Source organism: Opisthorchis viverrini (genome assembly GCF_000715545.1).
Source record: "Opisthorchis viverrini unplaced genomic scaffold opera_v5_150, whole genome shotgun sequence".
Lineage (NCBI taxonomy): Eukaryota > Metazoa > Platyhelminthes > Trematoda > Opisthorchiida > Opisthorchiidae > Opisthorchis > Opisthorchis viverrini.
Window position 1 is genome coordinate 572,001 of NW_008751806.1, and position 19,953 is coordinate 591,953.

General features: G+C 45.2%; 2 protein-coding genes across 2 annotated transcripts in view; one reads left to right on the plus strand and one right to left on the minus strand.

Moving 5' to 3' along the window:
• T265_06885 (hypothetical protein) overlaps nt 1-10,811 on the plus strand; it is a gene marked incomplete at both ends in the record, with an annotated part of 52,474 nt that extends 41,663 nt beyond the window's left edge. Inside the window, 2 exons of the mRNA XM_009172273.1 lie at nt 2,452-2,569; nt 10,684-10,811. Of these exons, the coding sequence (XP_009170537.1) occupies nt 2,452-2,569; nt 10,684-10,811 (246 nt within the window). The remainder of the gene's footprint in view (nt 1-2,451; nt 2,570-10,683) is intronic.
• Nucleotides 54-13,844, minus strand: T265_06884 (hypothetical protein; the record flags this gene model as incomplete). Its single annotated transcript, XM_009172272.1, has 4 exons — nt 54-397; nt 1,197-1,291; nt 3,356-3,488; nt 13,803-13,844. The coding sequence occupies 4 exons, from the start codon at nt 13,811-13,813 to the stop codon at nt 190-192; spliced, it is 447 nt and encodes a 148-aa protein (XP_009170536.1).
• Between the last annotated feature and the right edge of the window lie 6,109 nt (nt 13,845-19,953).

A 19,953-nucleotide genomic window follows, 5' to 3' on the forward strand; every position in this document is an offset into this window, starting at 1 on the left:
ACGGATTTTCCAACATCTTCACGTTGGACAAGAAAATATTCACAAACTATCCGCAAAAACTGGTGATTTGTATTCGAAAGGTTTGCTCCGTCAATTACGCACTGGTTTTGCGAATTTTTAAACAACTGGGGCATCTCAAGAAAGACTTGATGCACAGCTCTATTGATATGAGAGATTCATCATACAGTGTTACAATACGTCAAGCATGAATTCGATAAATTCCTCATAGTTTAGTTTTCCGTCCAGGTTTTTGTCGTGCTTCTTGATCCAGTCATCCACGTTCTTGGTGTTGAGTTTTTCATCATGTTTCGAAAGACATTCCTTCAGTTCCTTAGATCTGAGAGTGCCGGAATTGTCCCTATCCGCCTGCCTGAACAGCTTACGGAGCTGCGCTTCCCTGTCAATGGAAATGAATGCTTGAGGTGGTACTACTTCTTTCAAGCTGTTAGTAGATAAAATTCCTTAACTCGAATGAGATCGCACAGGTGAGGTGTATTTAAAAGGCCCATCGAACAGTCAAAACCTACACAATTGATTTTTCGATTGTGTAAGAATGATGCATAACTAATAAGGCGATCGAAACAGGCCCAAATGAATCCACGGGAACACACAAGAATGTAAGCTGATACCTTAAAGTCTGCCTTAATAGTAAACGGGTCAGTGGACACTGAAATCCGTGAAAAAAAAAACACTTCCACCGATTCGCACGTTCCTATGGTGAAGTTTGTCCAGTGAAATCGTGGCACACTGTTCCAAACACGTGATTGGTTTACTCATCCATAACCAGACATCTGTTGTTCACCTTACTGACGAGCGCAGATAAAATGCCATATGGAATGTGCATTACTACATTCTAGGCTCAGTAGAAGTTGTCTTTGATAATGGTGTACTACACAGCAGTCAACCGTCGGAACTAGGGCTTCCCGCCATCACATCTTGTGTGTGTTTGTGTGTGTGTGTGGATGAGGCTCTGACACGAAAAACACCAGTGAAACCTACAACCACCAGGCGTCTGCTCTCTTGTCCTCAAGATAGTAAAAATTGTCGTACAATTGGTTCTCTTGAGCGGTACTAACTCCTTCCTCTTGAGCATTCAAACGGGACAGTCCTGCTACACCAAAGAACCCAGATACAGCAGATATACATAACTGAAGTGTCTAGGGAATAGTTAGTCTCTGTCACAAGACAAGACTTACGAGATACGATTCGGTTTTATTTTTCTGACTGCAGCCGCAAATTCATCTCTTGATATCCCACCATCTCTGTTCGCGTCGAACAGTTTCATAAACAACTGGAAGCGAAAAACGGTTTAATGTGGTGAAGAGTTTAACGAAACTGTCTATTTATTCACCTGTCATTTGAACACAGTCTGTTTTCTACAAGTATAACAATGCAGAAAGCTAAATAGGTGAAGCGATGAAGCTCTAAATGCCTCAGCAGTAGCGCGATCTCAGCTCGATGCTTCCTACTTTAGTGGTTTTGCCTGTATTGGGAGAACCAGCTCCGAACGTAACGGGGCTATATAACAGCCAATGAAACAACCGTTTTCGTTGAGACAGATTTCATTGGTTGTTCCTCACTCGTCCTTGACAGATGAGTTGTATTCGTAGTATTCACATTTGACCCGCTTGTACGCGACAGTGATCAATAGACCAGCCGGTTCGCACGTTCATTGACTTAATCTGGTTCGGTCAAGCGCACCGGGAGATCAGACGGCTATCCAATCCGGGTTCACGGTAATAAGAAGGTATTGAGGAGACTGTGGTCACAACAGTCTGCCCTCCGTGAGACCATATGTGTGAGCATAAATAGAGTGTGGGCTAATGCTGTGTAAAACATCAACTCAAATGACTTCCCATCTGTTTTTGAGTCTAGCTCAGCTAGATCTGAGAGAATAATCAATTTCAGTGAAGCCGTGATTTCTGTGAACTGAGATCACCACCGTAGGCCTTGCAACTTCGAAACTTTATTTACGTTCACGAACACAATTTTTCACCGAGTAAGTGGTTTAGGCAGTAAATGCCAACTGTTTGTGTCTTTCTGTCTCTCTGAGCAGCCGCTGAGCAGACCGATGATGACTCGAAGGAACGATGAGCACTGTTCAGAACTGCGGGTTTTGAAATTCACCCATTAGTGTAACCGCCTTTGCTTCCAACGGTCCCAGATTTACCTCTCATACACACCTGGCTGTAAATTTGACAATTCTTGTCATCCATTAGCTCCGGATGAGAAAACCTGGAATTGAGTGATGTTTCACAATGCGTAGCCTAATTTACACTCAAATTAAAAGTCATTCCATTGGTAGGGGGAGTTTGTTTGACAGGTTTGGCCGTCAATTTCGATTTCATTTTATTACGTAACTCAGAAGACAGTAAAAACCACTTCGCCTGACCCCAAAATTATATTCTCCCGAGAAACCACTCATTTTTAGCTGTTTTCTTATTTCCCCAGAAGACAGAACGTCGGTGGATCAGATTGAACAGTTGTTGGTTGGTCCACCTGGTTGTAAACCCTGCGCCACTACTCAGAGTTATATCGTCGCTGGGTGTTCGTGTAGCGGAGCTGGGCAGTAAGTTACTAAACGTGCTCGGAGCAGTGATATGCACGCGTTTTTGATAGCATTGTAACCAGGGCTGTCTGTCGGCACGCTTGGCAGAGGTAGCGCACGAAAGCTTGTATTCTGGTTGGTCTTTTAACCCATCTATCCAGCCGCCATTTGTCAGCCAGGGGTCACGTGAGCTGCCTTCTAGATCCCTCTGGTATTCGTAAATTAAACTATGTTTATCTGATTCCACAAGGCTCCTGTCCAATGGTCCTTTGGTTAATTATTCTGCTGAGTTGCTAAGTTGCTGGTCCCTTGAATTCTGGACGCTTTTCGACATGCTGTTAGAATCGGTCACGGAATCTGTCACAAGAGAAGAAAGTTAATTTCTCGTGGTGACCACTGAGTCTACTCCATGCGACACTTCATGGAAAGAAACTGCAGTGCTGGGCTGTAAATTTTGTCACTGAATCATGCGGCCGCAGCCAACTGGAGATCCATCAACAAAGATCAGATCGTGGAACCTGAGAAAGCTAAGGCCGAGGTCAATGGAAGTTGGCTGAGACAGGCACAAATATCGGGGATACCGACTCAAACAAACCAGCGTACTCGAAGGTCAAGTCTGGCTAACAAATTCGTCATTGGGCCGCATCGTACCGATTCGCTGTACGCACATGCACTAACGATGCCAACTCACCTGATAACGAGACATCTACAGCCAAGTTACCCAATTCAGTGAACATTTGGACTGACCATGTACACACTTTTTCAGTTTTGTATAAGATTTTGATAGTCGAAACAAAATTGACTTACGACTGCTTGAGATTCTTTAAATCCAAAGGCCACGAGGAACGACGAGACCTCCTTCAGACACACTTTTCGATCACGATTGGTATCTAAGGCATTGAATTCTGCAAGCAAGATCTTCCCGAATGCTGACAGGTCTCTAGAAGGAGCAAGACATGCGCTCAACATGAAGAAAAACACTTCGAGGGGGTACCGCAGGAAGCAAAAAGTGCGGAAACGCTCACATGTTTGCCTAGCATCCGAGAGATTCCTCGTGAACGATGTAGTTGTACTATGTGTTTAGTTGAGCAGTTTTAGAAAGTCTTAGTTTTACCATAAAAATAGAATGAGAAAACAATTGTTTATTTCAGTCACGAGATAGTTCATGCTTTCTCTAGTCGGATCATTTAAGTAGATAAGTTCTCATAAGCTTCTCATCACAGATGCAAATTCTGAATGAAGTTTGGTGGATACACGTTACGGAAGTCACTAAACGAGCCTAAGGATGAGTGATTCACACTCCAATGTCCGATTGCAGCCGACTGGCTACTGCACTACCCTAACAAGAACAACCCTAACACCCGGTCTGTAGAGGAGAACGTATCGATCGANCCAATATCCGATCACAGCCGACTGACTACTGCACTACCTTAGCAAGAACAACCCTGTCTAACGCTCGGTCTGTAGAGGAGAACGTATCGATCGACCGATCGATAGGGCTGTTCGCTTAGCTAGCCTCGTGGCTTACTGCGTTGGGTAATCGACAGTAGGTTGCCGAGATCAGGTAAAACGACCGCGTTTGGCTTGTAGGTGCACACAGCTTGTTGTAGGATGCCTGGCCTCGGTGAACCTCGGGTTGGCGAATCGACGCACTTGCTGACAGCGTATGAAGAAGTCTACCATACAATACAACAATCGAGGTACATGGAAAGCAGGATGAATGAGTGCACTTGAGTGAAGGAGATGCAAACGCCACAGTTGACGAGTATACTAGGTGAACGTCTTTTTTACATTCGTTCAAGGTTGAAAAAGATGTGACGACAGAGTATGCACTCAATTGCCCCCAGTCCGAGTGCCCAGCGATATTCTGCGCACCATTTTCGAGCGTGGGGTTGCCTTGAATTCGCCAGTAGGTGAATTGGTGGCGTACATTGAATCCGCGTTAGCGTGAGCGTTGTTGGGGCCGATAACAATGACTGTGAGTAGTACTTAATACAACTTATCAAAACATTACCGGCAATTGTACCCTACCCGGTGAAAATGTACCAAAATAAAACACCCTACAGAGGTATTGGAAGGAGAGCTTGAAGAAATTGCTGCAATGAGTTAAACTGTTCCTGTAGGAACTTGCTTCTGGAAGAATGACCTTAACATTTGGATATCTTAGTGTACTCATTGCTTTGAACTTTACGTTAAATTTATAATTTATGCTATAACAACAGCTATTCGCATTTTTGCGAGGTAGCTTTGGGAGCTGTCATATAGTTCAGTGCCTGGCTTTTACTCGCATAACTGGCTCTGCGTTTGGTGTTTCGAACCAACTTTAACCTTCTGAACTGGACAGATGTAAGTAGTAGATTTTCCTGTCGGGCTGTCCACTGTTGTTCCATTGTGATAGGTCGACTGAAGCCAGACTGCGCACGTGGAGTAAGGCCGAGTTCAAGATGTTTCTATGCCTGACACTATTTCGTATATTGAGAGCGCCACCAAAATTTCAGTTGATATGTTCGTAAAACCTCATTTTACTTTTAGGTGACAAGTTTCGAACCGGGCTCTAACTCAGTAGTTTGACGAGTTTGACAAAGTTATGCACATAATCCGCCTCACGATAATCAGTTTAGTTAGTTCGGATACCTTTGATACGTTCAGTAGGTCATGTTTAGGTCAAAATAACAAGCTACGAGGAAGTGGTGCAATTCTTCCCGGGGTTCAAATGTCAGTCCAATGTAACAATACTAGCATGCGTGAACAGCTGATGTAACCTCTGGGTTTGACAAAGTTTGTCAAAGTTAACCGTCGGAACTCCCAACCCAAACATCGTTACGGATTTCAGTTGTCAGAGTTCGACACTCAGCTGTCATTTGCGCGTATTATAACCTAGACTGGATCAAATGAGGTAAAATCACGGTCAACTACAGAATTCTGTGCGTGTATACTCCAGATCCGCCTTATTAATCGGTCCATCCTAAGCGGACAGCATGGGGTTCCACTGCCCGATTGTTTCTATCTACGTAGTCTCGTCCAGCGCGTCAAGTCTCTGACCCCGCTTGGGACAACTTTCTGTAGCCATTGGTATGCGGACCACAACGTATATAGGATAATGCTAGCTAGCCAAATGTGTGCGTCTTGGAGACGTCGCCTGACAGGTGCGAGCTACCAGAAAACCCTTCGCATGCACTGTGTGTCTCAGTCAATCTTTTGTCTACATATGACAATTATGAGCGACCAGCTAAGTTTTTACAGGGCTTTAAAACTTCCCCAATTTGCTCACTCTCCGGTCTTAATCCCTCAGTTTTACGCAGAAAAGGGCATTTAGGTAGATACAAATGCGACTCAGAGGAAACTGCACATGGGGGTCCTCGATGTGACAGGTCAATCCGAAAACACATGTTACCTCAGTAATCAAGATGAATCAAGACATGAAGGGGCAGCAGACTTTCCTTTCTAGACATCACTGACATGTTCATACAAAACCGCCATGTATGGTTGTCCGGTATTTCATACTGATGCCTGCGCATAGGTGGGATAACACCAAGCCAGATGTTCGATTTAACCTCGAACGAATAAGTTGAATGAGGAAACTAGCAGAGGTCATCACCTGGCCTAAGCACAACGGCGTTAAAATATCGATCGATGCGAGAAAGAAGAGAGAGAGAAAAGGGGACCGAGGAGTCGTGGCGTGAAGAGACGAGAATCACAATGAACAACCCTCTATGGGCATATTTAACCTATATTTTGGACTTCAAAGGATGTCTGTGCGGTTAGCAGGCGAGTGATATAAAGTGTGGCGGGTCGTCATTGTGAGTATTCTTGGGTAAAACTACAGCCATCTGGCTCTCGTAAGTTTCGAGGCACACCAGTCAAAACATCAAACTAAGGTTAATGCTTGGCGGTCGAGTTAGAAACAAGCGACGCACTGGGACTTGGAAAGCGTGGTTGCTGTCTATCTGATAGTTGTCGCAAACGTACGATTCGCAGAGGTCGATTGAAATTATTACAGGTCCGTTTGGGCGTGAAAACGTTGAAGAACAAAACATAAGCAATCATTTGTTTCCACCGCACTGGGACTTGGAAAGCGTGGTTGCTGCCTATCTGACAGTTGTCGCACACGCACGATTCGCAGAGGTCGGTTGAAATTATTACAGGTCCGTTTGTGCGCGAAAGCGTTGAAGAACAAAACATAAGCAATCATCTGTTTCCAATCGAGTTAGAAACAAGCGACGCACTGGGACTTGGAAAGCGTGGTTGCTGCCTATCTGACAGTTGTCGCACACGCACGATTCGCAGAGGTCGGTTGAAATTATTACAGGTCCGTTTGTGCGCGAAAGCGTTGAAGAACAAAACATAAGCAATCATCTGTTTCCAATGACCAAGAAGGGGATGCCCAAAGCATCATTGTATATGTATAAACGTGGCCTGTGAAGTTAGGCTGCAGCTGTTTCTGCCCACGGCAACCGAAACGTCGGATAACAACAACACTGCGCTGTGTTTAGACTCTAAAAATGTCACATTCTGAACCTAGTTGTGCGTGGCACTGTAGTACTAGTGCGGTAGATGACAGTAAATGTTGTGTCGCCACTTGCTTGGTGTGTACGTGATATGCTGGCACTCAGCTGCCAACAGTACATGTGACCCATTTTACTGGTCGAGGTGGTCGAGGTCTGGTCATGTTCTGACACCAGTTCGGACAATACGTTCGACGTTCTGCCAGTGTGGTGTGCCACTCATGGATGTCCGTTTTTTCAGTACATGCCTTAATACCAGACAACCATTGAATGTCGGTCTTAGTTCATCCGCCCAAAACGGGCGGTTAGACGCGCTCCTCAATTTCCAGCCCAAGAGTTCCATAGCTTAATCGCTCCCCGCTCGCCGAACGTCTTTCGCAGGTACAGTCATTTCTGCGGCAAAGCTAAACCAATTTGTATAAAGTTTTGTTGTTTTTTGTCGTTTTCAAATGCTTAAATGCATCACAATGCTGCCTTATCAGTCACGATTAATTCGTCAGTTCAATGAGCACAAATTCATTGTTTCTCACTGTGATACAAGATCACGTGTTTGAGCACAGCGACTTTCAAATGAGGAATGCGAATCTGGTGAGTCACCGTGAGAACATCTGTGCTCGCGAACACGCGTGTCTGAGTCACAATCCGGGCCCGATAAACTGACGAAAAATCGTTATCGACAAAGAAGCAGGTTAGCGCTTTCAAGCAAGTGAAACGTAAGAAAGACTTGGTCAAAGAGGGCAAGACTGGTTCTAGTGATCTATTGAGTGATTGGCATAGCTTGGTTATGGCATGCGGCACGGAGCGAATAACCACATAACTTGCACCGTCCAGCACTACACCACCAAACGTAATTGGATCCAGACTGCCTTGCACAAGGAGGCAGCTTCTGTCCACCGTCAAAGAAACGTGTTAGGCATTCCGCTCATTCCCCTTAGTCTACACGAACAAACAATTGTCTACGTTTTGTTGATCAACGATGTGGCATTGGAACCAAATTCAGTTGGTCAGTTGAGCTCAAGGTAGCTCAGTGGTTAAGACGCGAACGTACTGCCAGAAGGTTCGTGATACAAACCCATCTCTGGAGGCTCGACCGTCGCTATTCAGGCATGCCAGTAACTCAGTCCTCGTGCCTTGTTCAACTGACATGACAGCGAGTCGCCGAAAGGTTTCCACAGCTGCACCATCGATTGTCTTCCGTTATAAAGGCCTACTCACTGATATCAAATTCAAACTACATCGTTTGGCTCTTGTTAGGAAGGTCAGATTCCTGAAGATTATTCCAGATTACCCGAAACCTACTGACACCCCAAAACTCCACCAATCGTCGATCGAGTTCAGACAGTAGACTTTGAGATATATCGCGAGACAGCCTTTGTGCAAGGTCAGACAGTGCCCCCTGAACATATAGCGCGAGGCCGTTGCATTTTTCGCACTCACTCGTTTGTTCGCAATAAAGCCGTTGTGTTCCCTGTCGGCGAGTCTTTTGTTTCCGTCACTAGGCAGCTTTAATTCGACCGCTTTGTTGCGGTTGTCTTATTAAAATATCTGTATTTGTTGTTGGCAGTTTGGGGATTTGCACATCTCACTTTCACATCACTCTCGTTCGAACAGTTGTCCTCCTGTCCCAATGCAGTTATTCTGCGGTGTCCACACCGAAGCGGGAAAGCACTGGATTCGAGTTTCGCTCTTATTAGAGCTCATCAGTAATGTATGTCGTTGGCCGCACTGGGTTATCAACTTCGGACATCTGACATTCGGGGCAATCGTGTTGCCACTACCCCGGTACTCTAAATTCTACGTGTATCCGCTAAGATGACCTCCTAATTCACATTCCGGAATTCCACAACTATTCTCATCTTGTATAAAAAGGTGTATGCCTTTTTGCAAGCTGTTTATCACATGGTGGTCTTTGTTGACTAGATGTGCTGCATAGGGTCGCCTCATGTTTCACTTGGTACGACGCTTAGGATGCCAAAGTATATTTTCATGAGGAAACTACTCGTAAGGTCGCTGAAGACTCTGGGATAGTCCACGGCCGGGTTCGCTCTTTTTCGGGCTCATCAGCTGAACGTTGTCTTCGAGTTTCCGTCAAGCTTATGTTCTAGATGAACACAAATTGTATCTTCATAATGGGGGGATTCAGCTGAGTCTCCTGCCAAAACAAAATTAGCGTACAACTGAGAGTAGTTGGCAAATTATGTCCAATTCGAGAGACACAACTGTTCGGCGATTTGTAATGTACTACTCATAAGGTTGCTGAAAAGCCATCGACAGCCCACGACCGGTTTCACCCTTCTTGGGGCTCATCAGGTTCGCTTAGTCCCCGGGTTTCCGTCAACCTTATGTTCTACTTGAAACCAAATTGCACGAAATTAGCGAATATACACTAATCTGCAAACTAATTTGGTTCTTTCGAGAGACTCACCTGGACCCCAGCTGAATCTCTCGTTTATGATGTTCTCAGGCAACTGAATGTGCTGCACCAGGCCGCCTCATGTTTCAGTGCAGCACATTCAGTTGCCTGAGAACATCATAAACGAGAGATTCAGCTGACTTCCAGGTGAGTCTCTCGAAAGAACCAAATTAGTTTGTAGATGAGTGTATATTCGCTAATGTTCGTCGATTGTTTTGAATGCGTAAAAACTTCCATATGTTCGGGCGGATAACGTGCTTTGTGTGTGATGCCACAATTGGCGGATATTGACACAAATATTTCTAGCCTTTTCGATTCGGGCGTTGATCTGGTCCGTTACACCACCGTCGTAGCCAACCCAGCTTCCGAGATACGTATGGTGTTCCACAAATCTCTCCTAAAACTCTTAGGAGCACGTTCAAAGAATGTAAGTCCCGCAGCGTTGCACGTTTTCGGTGCGCAGCACATGCTAAAGCTTTTCGAGTAATGCCTACGCCACATGTTCTTTTTGGAAAATGAGAGCCTAAATACTCCAGGTCATCAGGGTCTTGCTGGGAGCGGTCTAAACACTGAAGTTTTAGAGATCCTTCTGAGTTGAGGAAAATGGGTATCCGGAAGGTCAGATTTCTGAAAGTAACCACTGAATGCCCGAAATCTACTGAGACCCTCAGCTCCATTAGATCTGACCAGACAGACAACGCCCCCTCAAAATGCAGCGCGTAACAGCCTTGTATAGAAGCCAAACAGCGCAAGACAGCGCTAGACCAAGGTCCGACATTGTCCCTCCAATAAATTAGCTTGAGGCCATTGTAATTTCGCACTCACGCTCTGGCACTCGCTTGTTTGCAATAAGGCTGTTGTGTACTTTCGGCGAGTTTTTTTCCGGCGCTAGGTACGGGAGCGGGAACAGCAGTCAGGTATAACAGTGAGATAAACTAGCCAGGTACCATTACTTATAGGAAGGTTTTTGAAGAATTTCCCATGCACTCTTACACCCAAAACATATGGGAATACAAAAAGCGTATGGTATTCACGAGCTTCTGGGGCATATCTTGTTGAAACGGGTGAAGCATTTGGCAGAATCAGACGCACCCTTCAAAGTCAAAGGACATCTATATGGGCATCGTTGACGAAGTGTACGGATATGGTTGTCCGGAGGCTAGCCGTCCATAATAACCGAACATCACATCACATTTGAACGGATTTCTCACGTGCAGGACACGGACCATACGAAGACATGCCGTTATTGGTCAGAATGCCAACCAATCCGGATCGAGCATCCTTGACTCGACGCTTCTCGCCACCTCAAGGAGATTCTAGCACGACCTTGTGGGACGCTCTGTGATTATGCCATAGATACAGTTGTAATAATTTTCCTTTGTCTCCATAAAGAGCTATGTAGAGCTACCGTGCCTTTTGCTATACCATAGTGGGCGGAGCAGGAAGCCAAGGGACTGATACAGAGTTGTACTACCGTTCAGCAAGACACAACAGTGGTCCAGACAGAATTCTTCCCGACGTTGTTTGTCATAATAAACACAAGTGACACAAGTGACATAATCAGCCTGCTAATAACGTGGGTAATGCTGATTCCCCTGTGATTGCCGAATTCAGTACAAGCAGCTTATTCAAAACTGTGCATTACTATTTTATACGTTGGTTGGAACAGTCTCTTTCTCCCTGCTAGAGGCAAATAAGTGAGATAACCACCGACTGAGAATTCCACTTGGATTTTTGAACTTGGGAGGTGGGAGTTCGTCATGACCAGTAGCTTCTTGACGCTAGAAGGGGGAAAAGGCATTCGCTTATTTCTGAGGCACTCACAGCTTTCAAGTTCACAGCCTGGTGGACATTTGCCAGTTGAGAATCCTATTGGGCCATTTCAAGTGACCAGTTGAATTGGTTTTGATAATCTTCAGCTTTCTTGTTCTTTGGAGATAAGCGAACCCTTCTCAACAGCAGTTTTCTCGCTCATTGGGCCTATTGTGCTGGGACAGTTAACAGACAATCCCAGAGTTTCTCCCCTACATCGCTTCAACCTTCTGGATACACCAGGCCCCTCGATCCACTCAGACTCGCTTGCTCCCCTCAAATCTGACAGTTTCTCGGATGGTGCTGTACTGTCGACTGGGAGGAATACGTGTCCAATCTTGGAGGAATTTTAGAGACCCAGTAACAAGGTCTAGTTGGTTGAACCATTCCACAAGCAGAACACCGAGTATCTTTCAGGGTTGCGGACGGTACCTTCTAATAAGAGTTTACATCGTAAGATGTGTGTTCTGAAAGCGCTGGCAGGCTTCACTTGAGGACCGTAGAGCCTCTCAATAGCCAGGCGGGGTGTGTCCATCTTACGTTACCTTGGGAAGATCAACGAGAAATGGCAATGAACAACTGACTGATCGGAATCTACGTAGGTGGTCCAGAACTGCCGGCAGGTAGTGAGTGGTGCGCACCACTTATAGCCAATGGTGATGTGGTCTGTCCGCATTGGAGATTAGTTCGCATGCGGTGGAGGGACACCATCTGGTCAGACAAACACAACAATGTCTGAGCTCGTAGTTCCCCTTAGAAAGGCACTCAGAGTGGAATAAAGACCCTCTTCTAGGGTATCAGATCCATAGTGTGTTGTGGTGTAGATAGATACGGTGAGAAGACAGCAATTACCTGTATGCTTATGGGGTTTGCTCACAAATGTTGCCAAACGAACCGTGCGGAGACAACTATCAGCCGGCAACCACTCAAGCAGATATTCTTCACCTCGATGACTTGGAGCAATGCCAAGGCCAACAGAACCAGCCGCAGTCACTTCTGGATCACCACAGGTGCGCGCCAGAAGTAAACAGTCGTTTCAGGGAGTCAGCACCATCAACAGAAAGCGAGTCCCGAGTTCAAACAAGTGCAATCTGTTGTTACCAGGACGGCCAGATTCCTGAATGTAACCTCAGAAAGTCCGAAACCTACTGCTCCACCAAAATCTTAACAGAAAAGCCAGCAAGCATACAGGCCAGTCAATCATCCAATCAATTCAGCAAAAGCCGATGAGTGTTCATGCACACCACAGAATCACGACCGAATGTGATATGCTTTCAGGCATTTCATAAAGGCTCGATCGATATTGATGGGTGTTCACTAACGCCTATCAGGCAGCCTGGATCAATATTAGAAAGTCCCGGGGCCGTTGTAACTTTTGCTCCCCGCACACGCACTCTCACTCGCTTGTTCGGAATGTAGCTGTTGTGTTCCCTTCTGTGAGTCTTTTTTTCCGGCAACCAGGCACCGGAGCGGGTCAGCAGCAGATACCACAGATTTACGAATCAGCAGATATAACAGTTGTTCAGCCTGTTTCAGAGTGCAAACAATAAAGTTTACCGGATGAACTGAGCGTCAGGGTTTGAGGAATGATCTTCAGGGATGTACTTTCGTGGCGAACGGGCTGAGTGTATATATTAGACCTGATGACAATGGGCGGGAAACAGATCTGTTAGTCCTTAAAAATGGGCGAACGGAGATGCTATTGGCGATGGGACAAGGAGAAGAAAAGCGAATATTGTGAACACGAATCGGGAAGGCTCTAACACTAGCTTGTTGCCGCTTATCTGTCTTGCTGTATGCAACAAGTGAGGCGACCCAGCTGATGTTAGCACTCAACAGCCAACGTGGCATTTGGGATGGAATACTCCTAGCGCAACACCATCTAGACAGAAGGATGAATACAGACCTTGACCAAAGCCTTTGACTCAAAAGCCTAACCACAAGGCTGCGGTGGTTTGCGGGGGACTGTCAGAGGAGCCTAGGTTTTAATGGAGCATATGGCCATACATGTTTCAACTCCCAACTTGGGGGACCGGGAGAATGTTTTAGGGTTATATCTGACTGCTTTTCCCGCTCTAGTGCTCAAGTGGTTAGAGCGCGAATTTACTGACCGGAAGGTCCGTGGTTCGAACCCGACCTCGGCCTCTCGACTTCGCCTGTCTAGGCTTGGGCAACCTGGTGGTATCCCAGCTCTCGTGCTTCCTTTGGGTAGCATGGCAGCTAGGCACCGGAAGGGTGTTACAGCTGAACGATTCGACTCGATTCGTTCAGTGTGTGGCGTGGGTCACCAGACACCTTATGCATACGCTATGAGTATCGACTGTGTATTCACCGTCCTAGCTTAAGGGGATCGTAAGTGACTCCCCAAATGTGTCAACATTTCACAGAAATAAGTTTTCCTAGCAAATCCTAAAAATTTAATACCTATTAAATGAATCTCCAAACATAACGACCAGATTTAAAGGGTTTTCACGAAACATGGTGGGAAATAATGGTAGAAAAACCACAAATGAGAAGTACGAACCCAGGAAGCATGAATGAATCCGGCTGTCTTTACCAACTCCAGAGTAAGATGAAGTCTTTTAAATGACAACAAACAAAAAGTGAGTCATGTGTCTGTAATAAGTCATGCACAGGTTGAGATCGATTCGGTGCGCGCGATTCCAATACTGCTCCCTTGTGTGTTCTCCTCAGCCTCTGAAACTCACTCGATATCAAGCAATGTTGTCGGAAAACACACACCTTCTCGCCAAACAAATTCTACAAAAATCACACCTCTGCAAGCCTACTCGGTTTTAGAAGCCAATATTTGATGAAGGCCTTATTGATCAAGCCAAGCCAATGGAAAGTAAGAACGCTGCTGAGGTATTGAAGGCTTCGTATAAGTGGGAAGACGCGAGGCGGTTGCTTAGGCTGGTGGAATGAACTAACTAGAAAAGGAGTCAAAAATTAGTGACAACAATTCCGATGATTCACACAGATTGTACTTGAAACGGGTGCATGGAATGAACGACTGACCAATGATGACGGAGGCTTCATAAAGACTTCACAAAGACCATTCCAACTGAATGATGACATTCCGTGTTTCAAAGACCTTACTACAAGACTGCCAAAAATCAGCGGCCGAGAATGAGGGGAGAAGAAAACCACTTGACATGTGAGGCTGAGACGGGTTTTTTCCGATAGGTTAGCATTTACTTTCTGCGAATGCAGATGTTTCTGAAAATCAGTCGTCAGTTCAGTGCATAAAATAGGGGAGATAATGAAATAAGTATCTGAGGTTGGCTACCGAATTAAAAACACGAAAACCAGGATAACCATTTCCCAGTGAACCCAAGTCGCGTCTATTTCGTTGCTTTTAGGTGGTCTAGACGGCGGCTAAACGACCAATTGATCGATCCGTATCAAGTGACCTAGGCAGACAAGTTTTAACAGTATTGAATCTGGTAATCGTAGTGCAACTGCTTTGGCTATACGCAGGTGATACTTTCGGATCGATCCTGTCAATGTACTCTGTACGACTCGTGTGTATTGATCACGTGACCGTTGCTAACGCTATGTGAAACAATTCAGTCTTTGACTATGCCCCCGAGTTTAGTGATAGTTCGGCACCAAAGTTGTTTGTTCATTTTCTTGGCAATTTCTGGTATCGTGCCCCCACAGTGTGCCGCTGAATAACAGCAAGAGGACGAATATACAACCATAATCCTAATGATGACTGGCATCTTGCTTCCGAGTTGAGCAAATAGTGTGTTACAGACCAATAAGGCGAGGTTTCGGCCGGAGACGTGCATTGTAAGGAATGAAGTAAACGGTGCTGTGTCTGTCGTCGGAACGTCTTTATAGGGTAGGCTGAGATAGATGGGCTTCTTACCAACCGTAATGACAGACGATAGGTTAGGACATACTTGGCCATGGGCCATGGCGTGTACATCAAGGTTTGATCATACCTGAGTGAAAGCTTGTGTACAGTCCTGTGAATTTTCTGTGAACGAACCATTGAATTGAACCCGTGGATATCCTGAATAAGTTAACATCCGTTAAGTAAAGAGGGTTAAGTGGGTAAAGAGGTTGTAAATTTTGGTTTCAGATGTAAACTGAATGACAATATCAAGTTGGTTGAAACTGCTTAGCGGAACATCTGTGTATTGTGAACACACAGATGGCAACTGCACATCACCGATAAAAATGGGCACATTTAATCTCCCTATTCACTCGTTCAAGTTTGCTAGAAAAAATATCGTCCTGCGGGAGGCTCAAGAGGGGAGCTGTTAGCGATTCATCGTTTTTGTGTGATAAAATATGATTTGAAGTTGGAAAGGTACTTTAAAAGTTCAGTAAATTAGCAGTTCTACAAAGAGACGTACCGGAGTAGGAGAGTGTGGTCCGATCAATAAATGTAAACATATATTAAGTTTCTAGACCCCATGAGCGAAGCTTTGTAATTAAACCTGACGTCTTCTATCAGCTGTACAAACTCCAAAGTACCACGAAGAATCGCTGACATTAACGCTAACGTACAGTTTCCAAGGGTTCGACTAATCACTGGATAACTGTGGTACGAGGAACTTCACGAAACCAAAAGGGGGCCATACTTTACAGAGGAAACTAATCACAAAGTAGCTGAAAATTCTTCGACAGCCCACGACCGGTTTCGCCCTTCTTGGGGCTCATCAGGTAGGCGCATTCCCCGGGTTTCCGTCAACCTTATGTTCTACCTGAACCCTAATTGGACTGTTCTTGAGAACTACACTCATTTGCAAATCAATTTGGTTTTCATCTAATACTTCATCTAATACTTCGATGTAGCCTCTCTTTTTAACAAAGCGTAGAAAAGGGATCGAACTGCGTCTCACAAGAACAACATTCTGGTATACACACGAATTTATAGCTCTTTATGTGATCAGCAGTACCCCACTTTATGCGTTGTTGAGTATTCAACTATCTGAGCGAATCACACTCATTTGCAAGCCAGTTTAGTTTTAACCGGAAACTTAACTGAATCCCAGCTGAATCTCTTGTTTGAAGATATTGTACATAGTTGGTGAGATATTCAAGATACCGCAATATATCTTCATGAAGGAAACTACTCACAAAGTTTCTGAAAAAACTCTTTGGCAGCCCACTGTTTTCGAGCCAGTGGGTATCTCTCAAGCTGTTTCACTAGGTTAGGACGGGCTACATGCACTGCTCACCTTCCACGAAAATCGACCTCAAGTTCTTTCGTGTCAGGACGCGCCCAGACGTGGAAAAAGTACATGCACAGAGAGTGACGCATTCCCAAGGTCACCATCGGTATGACACGTCCGGAAAGTAGGTGAGTTGGCGGCTCTCACCAAACACGACTTAGCAACCAGCGTAGCGGGCCTGATAGCACTCACGACCGGAACATCGCCATTGACTATACAGAACGAACAAGTGAACGACCATATTTGGCCATTTAGTCCCCCAATATATTTACGAAGACGCTCCGTACGTTTTGTCCTGGCGATACAGCCGTCTGCCCAGTTCTCTGTCTTCTCCTATTCGCGTAGTCTGGGAGGCTCAGTTCAGGCGTAACCAATAGACGGCCACCCACAATACCACATTTCGAAAATGGAGCAGCCTAGTAACAGTATTTCCTGCTCAGATCCTATGGATAGATCTGATACGACCAACGCAACCTCGGTGAGATATTTCACAAGATGTTCTTCCAGCATACGACGATCGTTTCACAAACCATAGGTTTTTGATACAGTTCGTCGCTAATATTTATCCCACACTACTGAAGATTTCTTCTTGGTGGTCGTTGGTGAGGAAATAATCTAGAAATGGAAACGGTTTGGTTTGAGTTCCTCGGAAACTTCATTGAACCGTTCCGATTTTCTTCAAACTTGGAAATGTTTGATTCGAAAAATGGTGCGTGGAATAAGCTACAGGGTAAATACGGAAATTAGAGAGTCTTGAAAAAGATGTCGTAGGGGTATCTCGAGGAGTGAAGGGCGAAAGGGTGGAGACTGGCGAAACAGTATCCTACCGGGTGTGTCAGGTTTGAGCCTGACACTGACGGGAGTTTGGTGGATGGAACAGGCAAGAAACCCCAGCGAAACGCACAAACATTTTAGTTCAACTGATATCCTCAATGATGCTAAAAGTAGTCTTCACATCAAACCGATATCATCTGTAGATGACCTTGATCTCAAGGGGGAATTTGAAAGTCTTGTTTCTATTTACTGTCCAACTGAACGTGTTGCACAAAGGCCGTAACATGCTTCGGATGGAAGGATATTTAAGATATCTGAGTGTTTTCCGGCGCACTACCGGTGAAAGGAAGAAGGCCTCCGCTGCGAAGTTATTTATCAAGAAATGCCAACTGATCGGCTACAGATCATTGGAGAGGGGAGCAAAACTCTCATATGCATATTATTTACAAAAACTGGACATCCGTCTTCTTCTGAACGCGTCTTCTTCAACTTTCCTGGATATTCATTGACTCCAATGATTCCTCGCTCAAATCCAAGCAAATGTTACAAAGTGACTCCACAAATTCCGAAACAGATCTCCCCTTTTCAAAAGACACAAAGCGAAATTCCACGAACAACACATACTGCTCGCGTGCCTCCCCATCAGTAGTATCACCATTACACCGGTTTCACTCTTCATGGGATGTGCTCTGGGTGGTGGAGATTCGCTCAAATATTGAGTCCAATGGAAAGTGAGACAAACAGTGTGCTATCAAGTGTTTCCATTGACCTTATAAATAGTCTTTTATTTGAGATAATATTCAGAGCTTACCTGAACCGGATGGCCTCTGAGTGGGTTGGTTTGTATGAACAGTGACACCTTGGCCATTGTTAACTCAACTGCATTCAATTCAACAAGTTGTTGCCGTTGTTGTTCATTGATTGTCCTGTTTATAAGAGTTTTGAACAATTGTGTAGAGGAAGGGTCCCATTGGGAAACGAATCGGGGGTTGCTGTGAGGCATCTGCACCACTGAGTACCAAAAACGGACCCATAACACACCAGCCTGAATGTATTGCTTTACAAACCCGACGCAACCGAACTAGAGAGGCGTAGTACAAATTAACAGGAAAGCACCTAAAGGGAGCATTGCCATCCACCTGTGCAACTCGCCCAATCGCGAGCACGTGAGACAGCTGTATGGACCAACTGAAGGCAAACAGATTGTAAACTTCGGTTGGAAAGAACCACGAAGGATAACAGACAAGCTGTGGACGTGACACAGGGCACTAGCTACGTGGGGTAGAATGATATGAACGCAAAAGCGCAGATGAAGGATTAGTGACTCCCAGTCGGTGAAACACCGACCACTCCCTCCATCGAAGTAAACGGGGCTATAAACTCTTTGATGTTCCCGAAGGCAGAGGGTCAAGTTCACCATCAAAACACTTTGGTGGCATTCACTTTCTGATGCAAAATGTGTTAGCAGCTCTAAAGACGCCATGGCGGACTTTTGGTCAGCTTCACTCAAACTTGTAGACATCCTTCCAACAGGAAGGCTGGAAATTCCAGCCTGTTAATCCGAACATATTTATCAGTGAAGAATGATTTCAAAACGCTAATCCAAAGTCCTTAACACACGAGCAGTAGAACCAACAATCTTGAAACAGAGAGTACTGTTCTTTGTTTAGTGCATTCTATTCCTGGCAGCGCGCATGTTCATACCAAGCGTTTGGCTGACTATTTCCAATTAAAGGTGACGTCATAACCGGAAGGTGGCTATTTAAACCGGGTGCTTGTCGGACAATTGAAAAATTGTTTCATATGATGCCCTAGTCCCGCTATGTAGCAACCACTCTAGTTTATGGTGTTCAGTCGACCCTTGTGATTGTTCCTGGGACGTCCTTTTTGTGAACCACACTTTTCCTAATGCCTTCTTATTACCGTGATCCCCGGTCTGGATAGCCGCTCGATAGCCTGATGCGCTTAGCCAAACCGAAAAGCCAATGAACGTGCGAATCAGCTGATCTATTGAACACTGACGCGTAAGGGCGTCATGTGCAGCCGAAGACGGGTATTTTACAAAGCTCATGTAGAAAATTCTAGGCGGGCCAAAAAGTGATGCTGAAAGTAGAACTCATCTGTCAAGAGAAAGTGAAGAACCGCCAGTTAAATCTGCCTCAACGAAAACGGTTAATCCATCGGCAGTTGTGTAGTCCAGTTCTCCCAATAGTCCTTGTCTAAAGATCAGCATATTACGTTGCAAACGTGTTTGTTCCACACTTTCATCTGTTGTGCTACCGTATGCAAATGTGTTTTGATGGCCACCAGCGACAGTGCTCCCTATCAACTATTGGTTTGACCACCAAGTTTGTTTGTTGATACTCCCAACTGTTGTAATCTCCGGATAGGCTGATTCGGCCGACCCATTGTTGCTCTCAGCTACCATCGCTCTCAAACGATAATACGAATAAAAACACTTCCAATATGGACGACGTGTACTACTGATACGGTAATGAGTAGTACCGCCCCTATGAAGTTCGAAATAACTCGTATGCACCTGAAAGTTCGTTGTTCTAAAGTGGCGAGTTCGAAACGACCTGCAATCTCATGAGATTCGCACCGCTGCTGGTTCCCACAAAGGATAAAACAGCCATACAGTGTTTCTCTGCTTTTCAGCACACAGTGGCTTAACTTACAAGATGACAACTCGATTGGGACATATGCTTTTGT